General features: G+C 45.3%; 1 protein-coding gene across 1 annotated transcript in view; it reads left to right on the top strand.

Annotated features, from left to right (window-relative positions):
- C9 (complement component 9) overlaps positions 1–15584 on the top strand; it is a 31716-nt gene extending 16132 nt beyond the window's left edge. The window contains exons 7-12 of the mRNA XM_015420156.1: positions 1696–1936; positions 3568–3633; positions 5954–6135; positions 11357–11585; positions 13098–13255; positions 15537–15584. Coding sequence (XP_015275642.1) covers positions 1696–1936; positions 3568–3633; positions 5954–6135; positions 11357–11585; positions 13098–13255 — 876 coding nt within the window. The 3' untranslated portion in view covers positions 15537–15584. The remainder of the gene's footprint in view (positions 1–1695; positions 1937–3567; positions 3634–5953; positions 6136–11356; positions 11586–13097; positions 13256–15536) is intronic.
- The last annotated feature ends 4033 nt before the right edge of the window (positions 15585–19617 follow it).

Below are 19617 nucleotides of genomic sequence, written 5' to 3'. Positions count from 1 at the left end.
TTTAAGGTGTGGTGCCCAGAACTGCACACAGTATTCCAAATGAGGTCTCACCATTGATTTATATAGGGGCATTATGATATTGGCTGATCTGTTTTCAATACCCTTCCTAATAATCCCCAGCATAGCATTGGCCTTCTTTATTGCAGTCACACACTGTCTTAACATTTTCAGTGAGATGTCTACTACAACTGCAAGATCTCTCTCTTAATCAGTCTTTGCCAGTTCAGACCCCATCAATGTGTATTTATATTTAGGATTTTTGGCTCCAATGTGCATCACCTTGCACTTGGCCACATTGAACCCCATTTGCCATGTTGACGCCCACTCGCCCATCCCTGACAGATCCCTTTGGAGTGCCTCACAATCCACCCTGAACAACTTCGTATCATCCACAAATTGAGCCACTTCACTGCTTACTCCCAACTCCAAATCATTAATGAACAAGTTTAAAAGCAGTGGACCAAGTACTGATCCCTGCGGTACCCCTGCGGTACCCCACTGCTTACCACCTTCCACTGAGAAAATTGCCCATTTATACTCACTCTCTATTAATTAGCCAGTTTTTGATTTTTGAGCTTACTTAGGAGCCTTTGATAAGGAACTTTATCAAAAGCTTTCTGGAAGTCAAAGTAAACAATATCTATTGGGTCCCCCTTGTCCACATGTTTGTTCACCCCCTCAAAGAACATTAACAGGTTAGTGAGACAAGATCTTCCCTTACAGAAACCGTGCTGAGTCTGCCTCAATGGGTTTTGTTCATCTATGTGCCTACTAATTCTTTCCTTAATAATGGTTTCCACCAATTTACCCGGTATCGACGTCAGACTGACTGGCCTGTAATTTCCCAGATCTCCTCTGGAACCCTTTTTAAAGATGGGATTGACATTAGCTACCTTCCAGTCCTCAGGAATGGAGGCAGATTTTAAGGAAAGATTACATATTTTTGTCAGGAGATCCACAAGTTCACATTTGAGTTCTTTCAGAACTCTCGGATGTATGCCATCTGGGCCTGGTGGTTGACAGTTAAAGTAGCTGATGTCTATAATATGCATATGTAAGTTTCCCGACCTGGGTGGCCCAGGCTAGCCCAATCTCATCAGATCTCAGGAGCTAACATGGTCAGCCTTGGTTAGTATTTGGATGGGAGGCCACCAAGGAAGTCCAGGGTTGCTATGCTGAGGAAGGCAATAGCAAAAACCACTTCTGAACATCTCTTGCCTTGAAAACCCTAGGGGGTTGCCATAAGTTAGCTGGAAATTGATGGCACTTTACACACACCCAAGTGCTGTCAAGTCACTACTGTACTGGCTTATGGTGACCCCAGCAGGAGGCTTTTAAAGCAAGTGAGAAGCAAAGGTGATTTGCCATTGCCTTCCTCTGCAGTCTCCCTCGGTGGTCTCCCATCCAAGTACCAACCCTGCTTAGCTTCCGAGATCTGATGAGATCAGGCTATATACCATGCCACCTTCCCGCCCATCTATAATATAGACAACATGAATATTATAGTCATAGAATCATAGAATGTTAGAGTTGGAAGGGACCTTACAGGTCATCTAGTCCAACCCCCTGCACTCTGCAGGAGCATAGCTGAGAGATAGCTGAAACACTCTTGTGTGAATGTTGGCAGAGTCTCCAGCCCTTCCTTTTCTTGTTAGAAGAAGGATGTAAGAATAATCCCTTCATTCGACATTACAGGAGCAAACCTTTCTATACCTGAAAGGAACCATAGAAGTGGGAACGTACATAATGCGAAACCGTGACGTTCGGCTGACTGACACGTTCCTTGAGGATTTAAAAAATCTGCCCAGCAACTACGACATGGGAGAATATTTTAGATTTCTGGAAACATACGGAACTCACTATACAGAAAAGGGAAAGGTCGGGGGAATATATGAACTACTGTATGTCCTGGACAAGCGGAATATGAGAGAGGAAGGTATGGGCTCCGAATTCAAGGGCCCTCTTTTCCCTACTAATCGGGTTCTGCCGCAGTGCAGCCAAAGTTATTAACCGAACACTGTGTCCCTCTGGAAGCTTCTGTTGCCTTTGACCACAACCTCATGTTCCTTTGATGGCCTCACTGGGAAAATGGCTATACGTTTTGCATATCGATTCATTTGATTTAGCCTGGAGAGGAGACAACTGAGAGGTGATATGATAACCATCTTCAATTACCTGAAGGGCTGTCATATAGAGGATGGTGTGGAGTTGTTTTTTGGTTGCCCCAGAAGGTCGGACCAGAACCAGTGGGTTGAAATTAAATCAGAAGAGTTTTCAGCTAAACATTAGGAAGAAGTTCCTGACAGAGCGGATCCTCAGTGGAACAGGCTTCCTCGGGAGGTGGTGGACTCTCCTTTGGAGGTTTTCAAACAGAGACTAGATGCCCATCTGACAGCAATGTGGATTATGTGAATTTAGGCAGATCACAAAAGGGAGGGCAGGAAGGGTTGCATCAGTGCTCAGTTCTTGTGGCCCTCTCTTACATGCCCAGGGAAATGCTGATCGCCACTTTGGGGTCAGGAAGCAATTTTTCTCCAGGCCAGTTTGGTTGGAGATCCTGGAGGGTTTTGTGGCATCTTCTGGGCATGGAACAGGGGTCCCTGGGGGTGTGGAGATGGAGGTATTTGTGAATGTCCTGCCTTGTGCAGGGGGTTGGACTAGATGGCCCTGGAGGTTCCTTCCAACTCTCCGATTGGATTTATAATCTGCCATTTCCCCAAGGAATTTAGTTCCCAGCACGTGTACCCAGGTTTAGGCTGAGAGAAAAGCCCCTGCAGCTGGGTGCAACTCTCCCTCTCTGTATAAGAATTACCCTACCTGATGGGCTGATCAAATCTGTATTTATCAAAGTATTCCTGGCTCCAGGCAGCAAATTCTGCAGATGTGTTATATCCAAAGAGCCCCCTGGGCTGGACAGATTCATGGAGATGTGATTCCTATGCAGTTCCCATAAGTTTGTGGAGTAAAAACTGGATGAAGGCTAGCCGGTGAGGTCCACGGCTTGAGCGGGAAGTTAAACCCAGTTCCCCTAGTCCAAATGTAAAATATTATATCTACTGGTGGAGAGTGCTGTCAAGTCACAGTCAACTTCTGGCAACCCTGTAGGATTTTCAAGGCAAGAGACACTGAGAGGTGGGTTGTCTCTGCGTAGCAACCCTAAGCTTCCCATCCAAGTACTAAACAGGGTCACCAAGATCTGATGATATTGGGCTAGCCCAGGACATTTGCTAACTCAATAAATGCTTGTTTTTTGGGGTTGGGGTTTTTGGGAGGTTTGGGGGTGCAACTTTTAGCCCTATTGATTGACCAACAAATTCAGTAGCTAGAGTTTCTACTTTTGATGTGAAGCTAGAATTTTCATTGTAGTAATATTTGCCTTGTTTAACTTTTCCTGTTCCGAATCACGCAGGGATAAAAGCAGATAGACTCCGTATATCTTTGCGAAGCATCTTAGGAACAGGAGGGATGCAATTTCAATGAAAACTCTTTTGGTGCTTCATGGTTCAGGAAATTTGGTATTCCACATTCCCACTTCTCTGATCTTGTCTGTTCTACCTTTGTTTACAGGAGTCACAGTAGAGAATGTAAAGGCCTGCCTGGGATATGATGACATGGTCCGTTTTGCAATGCAAAGTTCTCTTTTGTTCGAACATAAAAACTGTACAAAGGAGATTTTTTTAAAAGGTGTGTATTTTCAAAGAGCATAGATATTTTAGTTTCCTTTATAGCTTGCCATTTCAGAGGCAGACCAAAGTAGCCAATGAAACCAAGATGCAATTTTACAATTTAAAAATTTAGAATATGGGACTGGAGGTGACACCAGTGCGAGGGTGGCCAGCATAGCGTGCCATAGCAAGGAGGGTGGGGGCCATTGGTCCATCGCCACTCATTGCAGAGGCAGCAGAAACAGCTGGGCACAGATGCAGGCAGTAGGCAACTTAAAGGAGCACTTTCACACATGCTGAATATGGTACTTTCAGTCCACTTTAAATGCATTTTAGCAAGCGTTTGCAAGGGGATCTTGCCATTTCACACAGTAAAATCCAGTTGCAGTGTGCATCAAAGTGGACTGAAAGTGCATTATTTAGCATATGAGAACTCAGCTATCTGGCAAGCGGCCCCTTGGCGTAGTGGTTTAGAACACTGACTTTAATGTGGGAGAATGGAGTTTGATTCCCCACTCCTCCACATGCAGCTGCTGGTGTGACCTTGGGTCAGTGACAAGTTTTTTTCAGAGCTGTTCTCTCAGGAGCAGTTCTCGAAAGAGCTCTCTCAGCCCTACCTACCTCACAGGGTGTCTGTTGTGGGGAAGGGAAAGGAGATTGTAAACTGCTCTGAAACTCCTTCGGGTAGTGAAGGGCGGGGTATAAATCCAGTATCATCATCATCTTCTTTTTGGCCCTGCCTGGGCATATGTTTTATCCTCACACCCTCTCTCCTTACCAAAGTCCGGCCCCTTAGGTGATAGGGGAACTGCCCCAACTAGCCACCAACATCCCAGACACCCAGTGCATGGCCGTTCTCTAGCTACAGGGGCTCCCTCCTTCTGTCTCTGCACCCCACTGGTTTGGAACTCTGCCAAGAGGGTCTCCACCTGCCCTAGCAACTTCAGGGTCATCTTGATTCAGGCGGTGGGCTCGTCCTACCACAGGATACATAATAATCATATGTTGATAAGTGATAGTAATTGCATGGGCTTTGTTTTGGACTTTAACTCTGCTAGCTTTGGTGCCCAAGTTGCTTGAATGTACCCCTAGCTCAAGATCAACATCACATAGAAGTCAGTGTTCACCAGAGATGCTTGGAGAGCCAGCTCCTTCAGAAATTGGGAGACTGTCCCTACAGAAGAAGAAGAAGAAGAAAAAGAAAAAGAGATTGGATTTATGCCCCACCCTTCACTACCCAAAGGTGTCTCAGAGCAGCTTACAAACTCCTTTCCCTTCCCCTCCCCACAACAGACACCCTGTGAGGTAGGTGGGGCTGAGAGAGCTCTGACAGAAACTACTCTTTTTTCAAGAACAGCTGTGCCTGAGTTATGCCCAAGGTCATGCAGCCAGGTGCAAGTGGAGGAGTGAGGAATCAAACCCGGTTCTCCCAGATTAGAGTCCGCGCACTTAACCACTACACCAAACAGGGTCTCTGGGATGATAGAGTTGCCAACATCCAGGTGGTGGCTAGAGATCTCTTGGGATCACAACTGATATCCAGTTGACGGAGGTCAGTTCAGCTGGAGAAAATGGCTGCCTTGGAAGGTGGACTCTGTGGCACTATATCCCATTGAAGTCCCTCCCCTCCTCAAACCCCATCCACCTCAAGCCCCCCCCCCAAAAAAAATCTGTAACCCAAAGCTGTCAAACCTATGGATGTTGTTCTGTTTCTGATTAGAGGAGCACATGGTGGATGCTGTCTCATGACACCCATGCTCTGTTGCCTCCTCCAAGGCCCTTTTTTGGAGGATGCTGATGGTTCTTTTTAATGTCATAAACCCTGTTGCTTTGCCAAGACTTATTTTTTATGGATCTTATATCTGTCTGGGGTTTTTTAACGTTCCATACTATGTTTTTATTGGCTGTGGAATGCTGAATATTGTCCACAATATGAATTTGTTCATCATCAAGGTGCCTCAGGACTGTTTGTTATTTTGGCTACAGCAGACTAACATGGGATATCACTTCCAAAATGTATTATACTTTGTGAGCAGCTTTGGGGGGGGGGAGTGGAGGGGCTATTTGCCAAAGAGGCAAGATAAAAATGTTTTAATTGATGAACAAATTGGGTGAATTGTGCCATGCTCATAAAATAAGCCTTTATCCCAAGTGCAGGTGAAATAGCAAAATCAAGTGACTCTGCAGTTTATCAGTCACCTCCCCCTCCCCCCACTGGCCTGTTGGTTTGAGGAAATCAGGCTGTAGTGAGCCAGTGCTTTTCTAATTCCTGTTTCTGTCCTCTACAGTGAACAACTCAACTGGACGAGCCATTATCCACAGTGTGATCGCTCGAGTTCAAGGAGGGATGAGTGTTATCTTAGCAGAGCTGGAGGAAAAGTTATCAAGAGGTGCCAAGCTTGTCAATGCAAAGGACTTCATACGGTGGGCTGCTACCCTCACCAAAGCTCCAGCCCTCATAGACTATATAGTAAGAGGATTTTCTTCTTGAACTTATGTTCCTATGAATAGGTTGGAGATGGACAGAGAGTTGTAGAATTGTTGGTTTGTTTACTTCACATATAAGGATGTGTCACAGGCAACTAAGATCAAGATTAGGGATGGGCACGAACCTGCTCAAACTCAATTTGTGATGAATTTGGGCAATTCATGATTTGCAAACTGAAGTCTGTGGCAGGTCAACTGGCACAAACTTTCCACAAACGTTCAAGCAGTTTGTGGAGGTTTGTGCTGGTTTGTGAATGGATACATTTCTAGACAGACTGTATCCACTCAAACAAAATATTTACCAAACTTCAAAGCGACAGGGGGTGGAATTCTCCAGCCTTGGAAACACATGCCAGTTTCAAACTAGTCAAGTCAGTTTCACCTTCCCTTGTGTTCAGTTTCCTATTTTCTTGCACAGAGCTTGCAAAATCCCAACCCCTTACTTGGATTTGTGATTCTGTTCTTTGAGATCAGTCCTTTTAAGCTTGTGATAACAGTGGCACTGGGTTATGCTGGGCACTCTGTATATTGTACTGGTTCTGCTGGGCTTGCAAATGCCCCCCCAGCTTGAATTGTGATTGAGCTGGCATTGCCACATTGGCACTGGGTTCTGCTGGCCACTCTGTGATTGCACTGGTACTGCTGGGCACTCTGTATATTGTACTGGTTCTGCTGGACTCCCCCCAGCTTGGATTATGATTGAGCTGGCATTGCCACATTGGCACTGGGTTCTGCTGGGCACAAGTAAATTGCACTGGTTTGCCGGGCTTGCAACCCCCCCCCCCGGCTTGGATTGTGGCTCTGTGCTTGACATCAGTCCCATTGAGCTAGCATTGCCACAATGGCACTGAGTTCTGCTGAGCACTTTCTACTGGGCTTGCAAAAATATCCCCACCTTCAGTTTCTTCTGTAGAGATTCTCTGGTTTGACTTTAATCCTGATTGGGTTTGCACTGCCACTGGGGCACTGGTTCTGCTGGGCACACTGCACTGGTTCTGCTGGGCTTGTAAAAGTGCCCCTCACCTTCAGTTTCTACTGCAGAGATTCTCTGGGATGTTGATTCTGTTCTGCTTGGCTTCTATCACCCGTGCTTTTTTGCTGTTTTTTTCCTCCATTGCAAACTTGAACCATGTACATTCAATCCTCACCAGACTTGGGGGGGCAGATAGAGGACAGTCAGCTGGAGATCCCCTGTGAGTCTGGTGTCTCTAGATTGCTGGCAGGCCATTCTACCACATCACAAATGTCACAAACTGAACCTGTTTGTTTAGCTCTTGAAAGTACATGACTGTTTGTGGCTCATGAACCAGGCGTGCCATGAATCACAAACTGAAATGAACCACATTTTTCTGGTTCATGCCCATCCCTAGATAATTCATACCATAGTATTTCCCACTACTATGTATGCATGTGAAAGCTGGACAATGAAGAAAGCTGACTGGAAGAAAGTTTATTCATTTGAAATGTGGTGTTGGAGGAGATTTTTATGGATACCATGGACCACCAAAAAGACAAATAAGTGGGTTCTAGATCAAATCAAGTCTGACCTCTCCCTAGAAGCTAAAATGACTTCTGAAGCTGTTGTACTTTGGTTTCATTATGAGAAGACAAGAGTCACAGGAAAAGACAATCATACTAGGAAAAGCTGAAGGCAACAGGAACAGATGAGAGATTGATTCAATGAAGGAAGCTACAGCCCTCATTTTGCAAGACCTGGACAAGGCTGTTAACAATAAGATGCTTTGGAGGTCATCAATGCATAGAGTCAACATAAATCAGATATGATTTGATGGCACTTAACACAGACAACACACATAGCCTGCCTTTCTCACTGAGTCTTGTGGCAGATTACAAAATATAAACACAATCCAGTCAGACATTATAAGACATCCAGTAAGCTATGCAAGTGTTCTTTCCCCCTCTCTCTCCAAAACAGACATACTTCAGTGTGATTTTTCAATCTTTAGGGCCTTTCCGAGTGATAAATTTAAATGTATAAGTGCAATTTGCTTGTGAAGGACCCAGATGTTTTCCCTGCAGGGAGTGTTTTGATTTCAGAGGTTGTCAGAGACTCCAATACTTGAACTGAGTCTGGGGCCTCTGAATTGCCATGGAATATGCAGGCTGTATAGTAAACTCTTGATATAAATTATTCTGGTCTCCGGTTGAAACCAAGAGACAAGTCGAAGGATGGAACCTTCTGCAAAAACCATCTGTTCCTCCAAGCTATACAGTGATTGCACATTCTTAGAGGTGTCCTGCTTCCAAGCAATGGCATCTTCCCATGAAATCACAACATAATCCAGACTACTGTCAACCAAAAGTGGCTGTCCTTTGTCATCCTACTCTCACTTCCGGGCTCTTTTTGTAGCAGGGACTCCTTTGCATATTAAGCGACACCCCCCCTAATGTAGCCAATCCTCCAAGAGCTTACAGAGCTCTTTTCGCATGGACTGCTGTAAGCTCTCGGAAGACTGGCTACATGAGGGGTGTGTCGCCTAATATGCAGAGGAGTTCCTGCTACAAAAAGAGCCCTGCGGGTGACCTGAGCATCTACACTATTGTCCCTTGGGGCTGAGTTGTCCCAGACCAGAGTCTCCCAAGCTTCTGTTGACTTTCCACTGGGGACTAGTTCAAACGAGACAAAAGTAGCAAGGGTTGCTGGAGAGTGAAACATGTTCTAAGTGTCCATGTACCAATACTAGAAGCCTCCAAGTCAAGTTGGGAGAACCGGAGTGCTTGGTGCTAAATGACAATTTGGATACAGTGAGTATCTAAGAAACATAGTGAAATGGAGGAAATCAATGGGATAGGGTGAGACCTGAGTATAAGCCCTTTAAGCGGACAGGGAGGGATGGTTAGGGGAGGTGTATGGTATGGTATGGTATGGTATTGCTATGGTATGGTATGGTATTGCTATGCTATGCTATGCTATGGTATGCTATGGTATGGTATGGTATGCTATGCTATGCTATGCTACGCTACGCTATGCTACGCTACGCTATGCTACGCTATAGTATGCTATGCTACGCTATAGTATGCTATGCTACGCTATAGTATGCTATGCTATGCTATGCTATGCTATGCTATGCTATGCTATACCAAAGAAAGTTAGAAAATACTGGGGAGATGAACTTCACAACAGAAGCACCATGGGTAAAGATGTTGGGACCAGTGTTCCCTCTAAGCTGAGTTAGTGTGAGCTAGCTCACAGTTTTTTAGCCTCCAGCTCACACATTTTTGTTTTAGCTCAGGAAAGATGGCTCCAGAGCAAACTAATTTTATGCAGCAGCCAAACTACCTGCTCACAACTTTAATGCCAGCAGCTCACAAAGTAGAATTTCTGCTCACAGGACTCCACAGCTTAGAGGGAACATTGGTTGGGACCTAAGGGTTACTTAAAAGAGGGGGTGTACTATCACCCACCTGGACAAAATGTTGAGGCTGATCTCAAGATGAAGAAGGAAATAAGGGAGGTGACTAAAGCAGATAATGTTGTGATACTGGGTGACTTATCTACCTTAGCATTGAGTGGGTGAACATGTACTCAAGTCATGCTGTAAAAATGAGATTCCCAGACATCATAAATGACTGTGCACTAGAACAGTTGGTCACAAAGACAACCAGAGGGGTAGTGATCTTGGACTAAGTTCTGAGCAGGGTTCAACACTTGGTGCAAGATGTAGATGTTGGTCGAATCTGCATTTGCATTTTTAAATAAGTTTAATGCTGCTGTGACGCCGCCTTTCTCTATGCTTGTTTGAACGTTGTTTGGAGAAGATTCTTTTAAAGCAGTGGGGAGGCGCAATGACAGTGGAGCCACCACGAGAAGGTGATAAACATATGTGGATGTGCAAAAGTATGCTAGCACTGTTGAGGTGTGAAAACAAAACCAAATGTAGACAGCTTTTTTGAAGATGGAGTCAGAAAGCTGGGACACCAGTGGGAAAGACAAATGCAGATTCGACCATTGTTGCACCCACTGGGAGCAGTGACCACAACACTGTTAAGTTCAGAATTTGTGTCAGTGGAAAGTTACTCCTTAAGTCCAAAACTAACATTTGATTTCAAAAGAGAGAACTTTACAAAAATGAGGAGACTGATTAAAAAGGTTTATAAGATTATGCATGGGATAGAGCAGGTAGAGAAAGAGGTACTTTTCTCCCTTTCTCACAATACAAGAACTCGTGGGCACTCAATGAAATTGCTGAGCAGTCGGGTTAGAACACATAAAAGGAAGTACTTCTTTACCAAAGAGTGATTCACACATGGAATTCACTGCCACAGGAAGTGGTAGTGGCTACAAGCATGGACAGCTTCAAAAGGGAATTAGATAAGCATATGGAGCAGAGGTCCATCAGTGGCTATTAGCCACAAGGTATAGATAGGGACTCTGGGGCAAGTGATGCTCTGTCTTCTTGGTGCTTGGGAGGGGGTCAACAGTGGGAGGGCTTCTAATGTCCTGGCCCCACTGGTGGACCTCCTGATGGCACCTGGTATTCTTGGCCACTGTGTGACCGAGTGTTGGGCTGGATGGGCCTTTGGCCTGATCCAACATTGGCGTCTCTTATGAAAGAAGATAAAAAGGAAACACAAGAGAGTCTAATTCCTAGAAGATGTTTTGAAGCTGTTTAAAACCACACTAATTGAAGCCCAGACAGAATGCATTCCCCAGTATAGGAAGGGTGCCGACAAGTCTAAAAGGTTGCCTGCATGGTTAGCCACCCAAGTGAAGGAAGCCATAAAAGACAAAAAGGGTTCTTTTAAAAAACGGAAGGTCTTCCCTAGTGAAGTGAACAGAAGGGAGCAGCACAGGGTCTAGCAAAAATCTACTGTCCACTCTGACAGGGTCTCAGGTGTAGTTCTGTCATGTCAGTTACTTCCTGATGCTGGAGATTCTGGGGATTGAACCTGGGACTTTGCACCATACAAAGCAGATGCTGTACCACTGACCCACAGGACTGTTACAAGGATACTAAAATAATGCATGTGAAGTACATTGAACACTGAAAGCATTATATAAATGGCAGTAGTATTCTATTAATCAGAATATTTATCTGTGGAAGTTAAGTATAAGGGAAAGGTGCACTGGGTAACTTCTTTATATTAGGATGTCGAGACAGTTTTGGCCACACTTACATGAAGAATTGAACAACCGTAACAAATTATTGCAGAAATAAGTTAAGTGTTTTGTTTCTTTACAGCCACATCCAATCTATACTCTCGTACCTGTGAAGATGCCCAATGCCCATACAAAGAAACAAAATCTGGAGCAAGCCGTGGAGGACTATGTTGCTGAATACAATGTGTGCAAATGCCAGCCCTGCCCAAACGGAGGGACTGTGATACTGGTGAACGGAGAGTGCATTTGTGCGTGTTCACCCTATTTTAAAGGAATGGCCTGCCAGATACCCAAATATGAGCAAATAACAGGTCAGCAGCAGTTCAAGAATTTAGAACTTAAGTAAGGATTCTTTGGGATATAAAGAATATAGGAGGCTGCTTTCTGTGGAGTGAAACCATTGGTTTGTCTACGTCTGTGTTGACTTTTCTAGCCAAGTTCATTCAAAGTACCATTAAGCCTGTTCCTAGACTTCTGATTTCAGGTGGGGGAAATGTATGATTGACTGTTCCAACATATTTTTTCATAAAGCTTCCTGTGCACAGGAAACCAGTTGTCACAAAGAAGAGTTCAAGCAAAGCTTTATTTGTGCTGTATATTGTTATATTTTTTTAGTGATCTTCACCCCTGTCTGAAGTCTGGAATGGTGCAGTCTTGGAACAGTTTTTACCAATTGCTGTTTTGTGGAAGTTAGACTGGCAGGCAGCAGGTCTACGTGGTGAAACAGCTCGGAGGCATCCAAACAATGTTGGAGTTTTAATTTTCATGGAGACTCTTGTCTTCAAATCCTTCTTACCTTGTTACTGGTTACCCTTAGCTTAGCAGGAAATACAGCATTAGCTCCCTCCACCACCAGCATAGTCACCTGACCACCAGAACAAAGCCACTCCCCCATCCACTGCATAGATATGGAAGATGTACCATGCTGGCACTGCTGTTCTACAGCGATTAGTATGAAAACAGTGCTCGAGTCCATTTCCCACACACACACACACACATATTTCCAAGGTGACATAATTATGTATAAGAGCTAGATTTGAATCCAAAAGCACCTTAAGAGGCCAAGAAAATTTCCAGAGTATAAGCTTTCAAGAGCCCAATCTCCCTTTGTCAGAGGCAAATAATTACGTACAGTCAGATTATTGAATCTGAATTTTCTAAGAGCCTGAGAGCGAAACTACAAATTCGGCAGAGGTCAGAGACTGGACACTTGGGTCTGGGCCAAATGGCACAGATGGAAAGCAGCAGAGTTCGAAGCAAGAGAGACGGATTTCTTGATGTGTATTTTCTGTGTGGTTGGGGGGAAAGCAGTTTAGGAATAAAGTAGGAAAACAGCGGATGGAGGGAAGTATTCTGCACCCTTCTGTTGCCTCCAGCTCTTCAAATTATCTGTGCACTACATTTTCATCCTGCCCTTCCTCTAAGTGGCTTAGGAAGCATACATAGTTCTACCCATCTAAAAATTACCTGCACAACAATTGTGAGGTAGGTTAGGAAGAGAGAGATGCTCAACTGCACCAAGCACTCCATGAGATACTGAGGATTTGAGCCTAGGTCTCCCAGATCTAGCCTATCAGTCCAACCACTGTACCACACTGGCTTTCATTCAGCCGCCCTCCTCTCCACCCACTTTGCAGCCAGTCCGTGCAGACCCCGATCTGCTGTAGCTCTGCCTTCCGAGGTATGCAAAGTACCTGTTGAATGGGCATTTGAGCTTACAGGACTGAAGTGGTTCATTTCACCATTATTACAGCTGCCATTCAAGCACTGTGAAAATCCTGCTGTAGAAACTAATAAACAGTTGCAATCTGATCTTCATACAGCACAGACATTCACTGACGGAGGCTGGAGCTGCTGGTCTAGCTGGTCCCCTTGTGTGCAAGGAGAACGCACTCGGACACGGGAATGTAATAATCCAGCACCTAAATCAAGGGGCAGGCACTGTGAAGGCGCTGCCTTAGAAAGACGACGCTGCACCTAGGTAATCTGTCAAGAACAGGTTTGTAGCTATTCAGACTGTGAGGAGGAAATAATGGATGGTTGCCCGTAACTTTGGGAGAATCATGTGGTTTAAATAACAGAAGGCTAAAACTGCAATTTCCAGAGTCTATTAATTAAAAAAAAGAGTGGGGAATACCACTGGCTCTCACAGGGACTTCCCTCATCACACCTCTGTGTCTCCTCTATAAGCCTTTAATTCCCATTGTTGTTGTTCAGTCGCACAGTCGAGTCCGACTCTTCGCAACCCCATGGACCACATCACGCCAGGCCCTCCTGTCGTCCATTGTGCTTCGGAGTTTCTTTAATCTCATGTTTGTTGCATCTATGACACTGTCTAACCATCTCATCCTTTGCCGTCCCCGTCTTCTTTGACCTTCAATCTTTCCCAGCATCAGGGTCTTCTCCAGTGAGTGCTCCCTTCTCATTTGGTGGCCAAAGAATTTTTTTTTTTATCAATAAATTTTATTAAGAATTTTATACAAACAGAAAATAAATCCAACAGGAAAGTCCAAATACAAAGCAAGGGTATTGCAAGAAACCACATTTCTCTAACCTTACAAAATAACAGTTTTTAGTTATATAGCAACAATTTGTATTTAGCATTACTAAGATTTTCCCCGTCAAATTTGTCTATATTGATCTTGTCCAAAAAAGGATACCAAGCATGAAGTAGGCTCATCAATTCACATTCTGTTTGGGTTTCTGAGTGAAACGTATTAAAATTCTCTAACAGGAATAAATCCCACACTTTATGAAGCCAGTGTTGTATACTTGGAGGGTTCGGATCTTTCCAATGCTTGGCAATCGCTATCTTTGCCGCCGTGAGTAGAGTACCCACCAACTTTCTACTAGTAAATGAGAACCCATCTGCAGGCCATAAATTCAATAAAATTAAGGCTGGGTCCCATGGAACCTCATAACCAGTTAACTCCTTAACCTTTCTAATGACTAGTAACCAAAATTTCTCAATACTTTTGCACTCCCACTAGCAATGATAGTACGTCGCTTTTTCTCCACATTGTTTCCAGCACAAGGGTTTCATTTGAGGAATCATGTGTGTTAGTCTGGCTGGGGTAAGGTACCATCGGGTGAGAACTTTCATATTAGCTTCAAAAACATAGATGGAGTTGGAAAGTTTAGTCTGGGATTTCCAGATTCGATCCCACTGATCCTCTGTAATCTGTCTATCTAGATCTATTGCCCAGGCTTGTTGGTAGTTTAGTGAGGATTTCAGCAGAGGGGCTTGAAGCATTTTATATAGTGGCCAAAGTATTTGAGCTTCAGTTTCATTATCTGGCCTTCCAGGGAACAGTCAGGGTTGATTTCTTTTAGGATTAATTCCCATACAATTTGCTTAAATGGAATAAAGCCTTGTGGTTCCAGGCTATTGAAATACTTATATGAAAATTGAAACAGGCAATGAGTTCATCTAATTTAGGGTTTGGTTTTGTTCTTTAAATTCTAACTGGCAGTGGCTTCCCAGCTTCTCAAGCAGAGAAAGGCATTTCTCTGTACCCTTAGAAGCATTAACTGGGATTGAACCTGGAAGCTCGTGCATGCAAGGTGTGTGCTTCACCTAGGGTTCCTGGAGAAACCTGAAGGTCTCCTGGAATTATAAGTGATGTCCAGACAGAGATCAGTTCCCCTGAAGAAAATGGTAGCTTTGGAGGGTGGACTGTATAGAACAATACCCTAGTCGAAGAGGTAGATTTGAGTCCAGTAGCACCTTAGAAGCCAACAAGATTTTCAGGGTCCAACCTTTCAAGAGTCAAAGCTCCCTTCCTCAGATACGAAGGTAAGTTGGTACCTGGTGCAGGGATCTTTGGCTCTCAAAACATTCATACCCCCCAAATCTTGTTGGTCTCTGAGATGTTAGTGGACTTGAATCAAGCTCTTCAACTGCCGACCAATATGGCTGTCCTCCATAAAGCTGCTTTTCCTTAGAAGCAGCAGCTGCTGTGGTTTAAATGCACATGTTTGCATGCATAGTATTGCTCAGTCCCCAGTAAGCTGCCGTTGAAGGCAGTGGAAGCACTAGGACTTCAGAAGCAACTAACATTTGCTGCATTTTTGCCCATTGCAGCTCGTCCTAGAAACCTCAAGCTGAGCTTTGCCTTGATCCTCTGAAAGCCACAGGTGGAGAGCATCAATGCATTTTCAGCCACAAACCTAGAGGGGCAAGAACGGAGGTGCCTTACACCTGCCCTCCTCATACTGCGGATTCTCCAGCCATTGATCTGCTTTTTTATGTCTTCTGACAGGTGTCTGATTAGACAGCGGATACAGCCTGAATACCACGCAGATCTGCAGACTGAGCTTCCGGCTCTCAAAGGGATCCAGAAGATAACCCAGATGCTTTCTGAATTGTAGAACTTCAGTAATTGTTAATAAACTAAAAAAAAAAAAAACAACCCTGAAAATAAATTTAAGCTGATAACTTGCTGGGTGAGATCCATTTGTGTTGTTTATTTGCTAAATGTGAATTCCACCAAGGAGCTCAGAACAGGGTTTTGTTCTTCCTTGAATGTTTTAGAAGGGTTAGGAGTAGAAGGCTTGTCCAAATGTACCCTGTGGGGTTCTTGGAATGAACCTGGTTTTCCTTAATTCAAGCATCTGTCTTACCAGAGCAGGATACACCATTAAAAATGGCAGCCTAGTGTTAAGTTTCCTTTCCACAAGAAGAGTTGGTTTTATACCCTGCCCTTCACTACCTGAAGGAGTCTCCAAGTGGCTTCCGATTGCCTTCCCGTCCTCTCCCCACCCACAACAGTCACACTGTGAGCCAGTTTGGTGTAGTGGTTAAGTGCACGGACTCTAATCTGGGAGAACTGGGTTTGATTCCCCACTCCTCCACTTGCACCTGCTGGATGACCTTGAGCAAGTCACAGTTCTGGCACAGCTGTTCTTGAAAAAGAGCAGTTTCTGTCAGAGCTCTCTCAGACCCACCTACCTCACAGGGTATCTGTTGTGGGGAGGGGAAGGGAAAGGAGTTTGTAAGCCGCTCTGAGATTCCTTTGGGTAGTGAAGGGAAGGGTATAAATCCAATCTCTTCTTCTTCTAGGTGGGGCTGAGAGAGGTCTGAGAGAACTGTGACTGACCCAAGGTCACCCCACTGGCTACATGTGGAGGAGTGGGGAATCAAACCTGGTTGTCCAGATTCGAGTTCGCTGCTCTTAACCACTACCCCAAACTGGCTCTCAGAAGTTCAGCTTACCTAATGTTCTGACGTCGTCATTATCTGCCTTTAACTGTGGTCAGCCAATGATGTTGAGTGTAGGTGGGGAATTTTTGATTGAAAGAAAGTGAAAGGGGAATGGGAAGCGGAAAGAAACATATACCTGGCTTTGTTCGGTTGTTTGTTTCAACTCTGGAAGCAAAAAATAAGAGTCAGACTAGAATCAACTAAGAGCCAATCTAGACCAGCAGCAGCCAGCCAGACGCATCCTCTGAGCAAGGCAAAAGCCACATGGCAGACTGAAGCCCTAACCACTCAGGTGTTTTAGAGTGCTTTGGTAATCACTTGGGAATCTTTGCCCATGTCTGTCAATAAAGAGCCGGCGTGGTGTGGGATTTAGAGGTCTCCAACATGGTGCCAATTAACACTTGGGAATCTTTGCCCATGTCTGTCAATAAAGAGCCGGCGTGGTGTGGGATTTAGAGGTCTCCAACATGGTGCCAATGAACACCATCACGCCTGCCAACACCTTTTCTGGCACCCAGAAAGTTGGTAGGGCCTGGGGGGGGGCGCTTTTGCCCACCGAGGCTTCTGAGTGGCCATGGGGGATTTGATTGGCGCGGCAGATTTTTGAAAGTGTTGTCTTGGCCGCAGCGGCCACCACAGCAGCGGCCCTCCCCACAAAGATCTTCACTGTTTGACTGAATGTCATCTGCATTTTGTGGCAGCCATGTAAGGGCCACGCACACCACCCTGTGTCAGAATTCCAGTGGTGCCTGCAAGCTCAAAAAGGCTGAGAGCCCCTGGGTTAGAGGGTCAGACTAGGATCTGGTTAACACAGGTTAAAAAAACCCACTCTGCCATTGTAAACTTGGCTGGATGACCTTGGGCCAGTATCACAGCCTCAGCCTATCCTACCTCACAGGGATGTTGTGAGGATAAAGTGGAGCAGAAATGAAGAACATAAGCCTTTTTTTAGGTCCCCATTGAAGGGAAAGGCAGAGTATAAATGAAGTAAATAAATAAGTAGGTCTAATTGAAATACCAAGTTAATGTTTTTCTTGTTTTAAATGTCGCCCACACAGCTTTCCAGTGACTGCAGGGGTCTCTTCCCCACCTAGCAACAACCCCTAATGGCAATACCACCCTTGAGACTAGGCTTGGATTTTGAAGAAGAAGAGTAGGTTTTCATACCCCGTTTTTCTCCACCCTTAGGAATCTCAATTCAGCCTTCCCTTCTATTCCCCACAGCAAGCACCTTGTGAGGCTGGTGGGGCTGAGAGAGTTGTGAGAGCACTGTGACTGGCCCAAGGTTACCCAGCAGGCTTCATGTGGAGGAGGAGTTGGGAATCAAACCTGGCTCTCCGGATTAGAGTCCGCCGCTCTTAACCACTACACCATTTAGATGCATCATATCACACAGATAGCCTTTTAGCAAGCTGTGTCATGTATGGCGTGTGATTCATGATGTGATCAGTGTTCCCTCTGAGTGAGAGTGAGCTAGCTCACTGTTTTTTAGCCGCCGGCTCACACATTTTTTGTCTTAGCTCAGGAAGGATGGCTCCAAAGTAAACTAATTTATGCAGGAGCCAAATCGCTCACTCACAACTTTAATGCTGGTAGCTCACAAAGTTGAATTTTTGCTCACAAGACTCCACAGCTTAGAGGGAGCATTGGATGTGATATGTCCTCCAGGGCATTCGCACTGCAACTGGAAGGAGAAGAAGAGAGGAGGCAGATTCTGTTTTACACTGAAATGCATGCACCCTTCACTCTTTCAAGGATAGGGTAGGAAGGAGGAGGAAGAGGAGGAGATTGGATTTATTCCCCACTCTTCACTACCTGAAGGAGTCTCAGAGTGGAGGCTCAGAGTGGCTTACAATCCCTTTCCCTTCCCCTCCCCACAACAGACAACCTGTGAGGTGGGTGGGGCTGAGAGAGCTCTCTTGAGAACTGCCCTTGAGAGAACAGCTCCAAAAGAACTTATGACTAACCCAAGGTGACACCAGCAGCTGCATGTGGAGGAGTGGGGAATCAAACCCGGTTCTCCCAGATTAGAGTCCGCACACTTAACCACTACACCAAACTGGCTCTCCAAGGACTTCCAAGTCCCTGTAACAGCCCACCATCCAGTCTCAATCCCTTGCTGGGCTTCCTGCCCTTTTCAGAACCTTCCCCTTTCCCAAGCAGCCTCCATGTGCCCCCCCCCAATTCCACTCCTGCAGGGCAATCTCTCCTAAAGCTCATGCCCATCCTCTGCTCCTCTTCCAGCCATGACCGAAGGAGGGACAAGGGCAGGCCTAACAAGAAGATGAGGCTGAGGATGCTGCAGCTGCAGCAGTGGGAAAGCAGAAGCATTTAAAATGAAAGAAGCGCGCGTGCACACACACACACACACATTCACCCAGGGATGTAGCTGTGGTCTAGGGAGGAAGTGGGAGGAGAAGCCCTCAAGAAGCAAGTGCAGCAGGGCAGGTTGGCTTGGAGTGTTTCTTTTTATATTTCATTGGGTGCATCCTTGATCCTATGTTTGTGTGTGTATTAAAATTTATCTCTAAGTATGTAGGCATTTATTCAGAGATGCAGATGGCGGTGGTACCATCCAGATACTCAGTCAGCCCCCAGTGCCTTTATTAACCTTGAATAGCTCCCTTCCCCCTTTCTCCTACAGGCAAGCTGCCAAATCTCCACATCTCTCCCTTTCAAAAAAAGCACCTTAGCAGTTCCTGCTTTCCAAATCCTCTCCAAATGCAGTTTCTGATCTTACTGTAATCCCTACTTCTTCTCTCCTCCCCCCCCCCCCCCCCCCCCCCAGCTACCCCCTCCATACCCCCCTGCCTCTTTCTTACTGGCTTCAGCGACGGAAGATTTGGGTGGGTGGGGGGGACAGGAGTTCTTCATCTTTAGCGCATTTCTTCTAAGCACGTCAGTAAGCACTCTCCATAATCCTTCAACAACCTCCACCCCCTCCTGTTCCCGTTTTGCTGAGGAATTAAAAGAAAACCCTTGTCAATTTCACCGTAGGTACTAGAGCTTCTCTTTACTTCTTGAGAGAAAGGGAAGCCTTGTCTATTTCAGGTCTATTGCAAAAAATCTGTTTAAGAGCAAAAAAAAAAAGATTTATGCATGCCCCTCTTCCCAAGCAGTTATGAGTCCAGCGGCAGTAC

This window comes from Gekko japonicus, unplaced genomic scaffold (genome assembly GCF_001447785.1).
Source record: "Gekko japonicus isolate JY-2015 unplaced genomic scaffold, Gekko_japonicus_V1.1 scaffold86, whole genome shotgun sequence".
Lineage (NCBI taxonomy): Eukaryota > Metazoa > Chordata > Lepidosauria > Squamata > Gekkonidae > Gekko > Gekko japonicus.
Note: the sequence above shows the minus strand (reverse complement) of the source record. Positions and strands in the feature narration are given on the sequence as shown.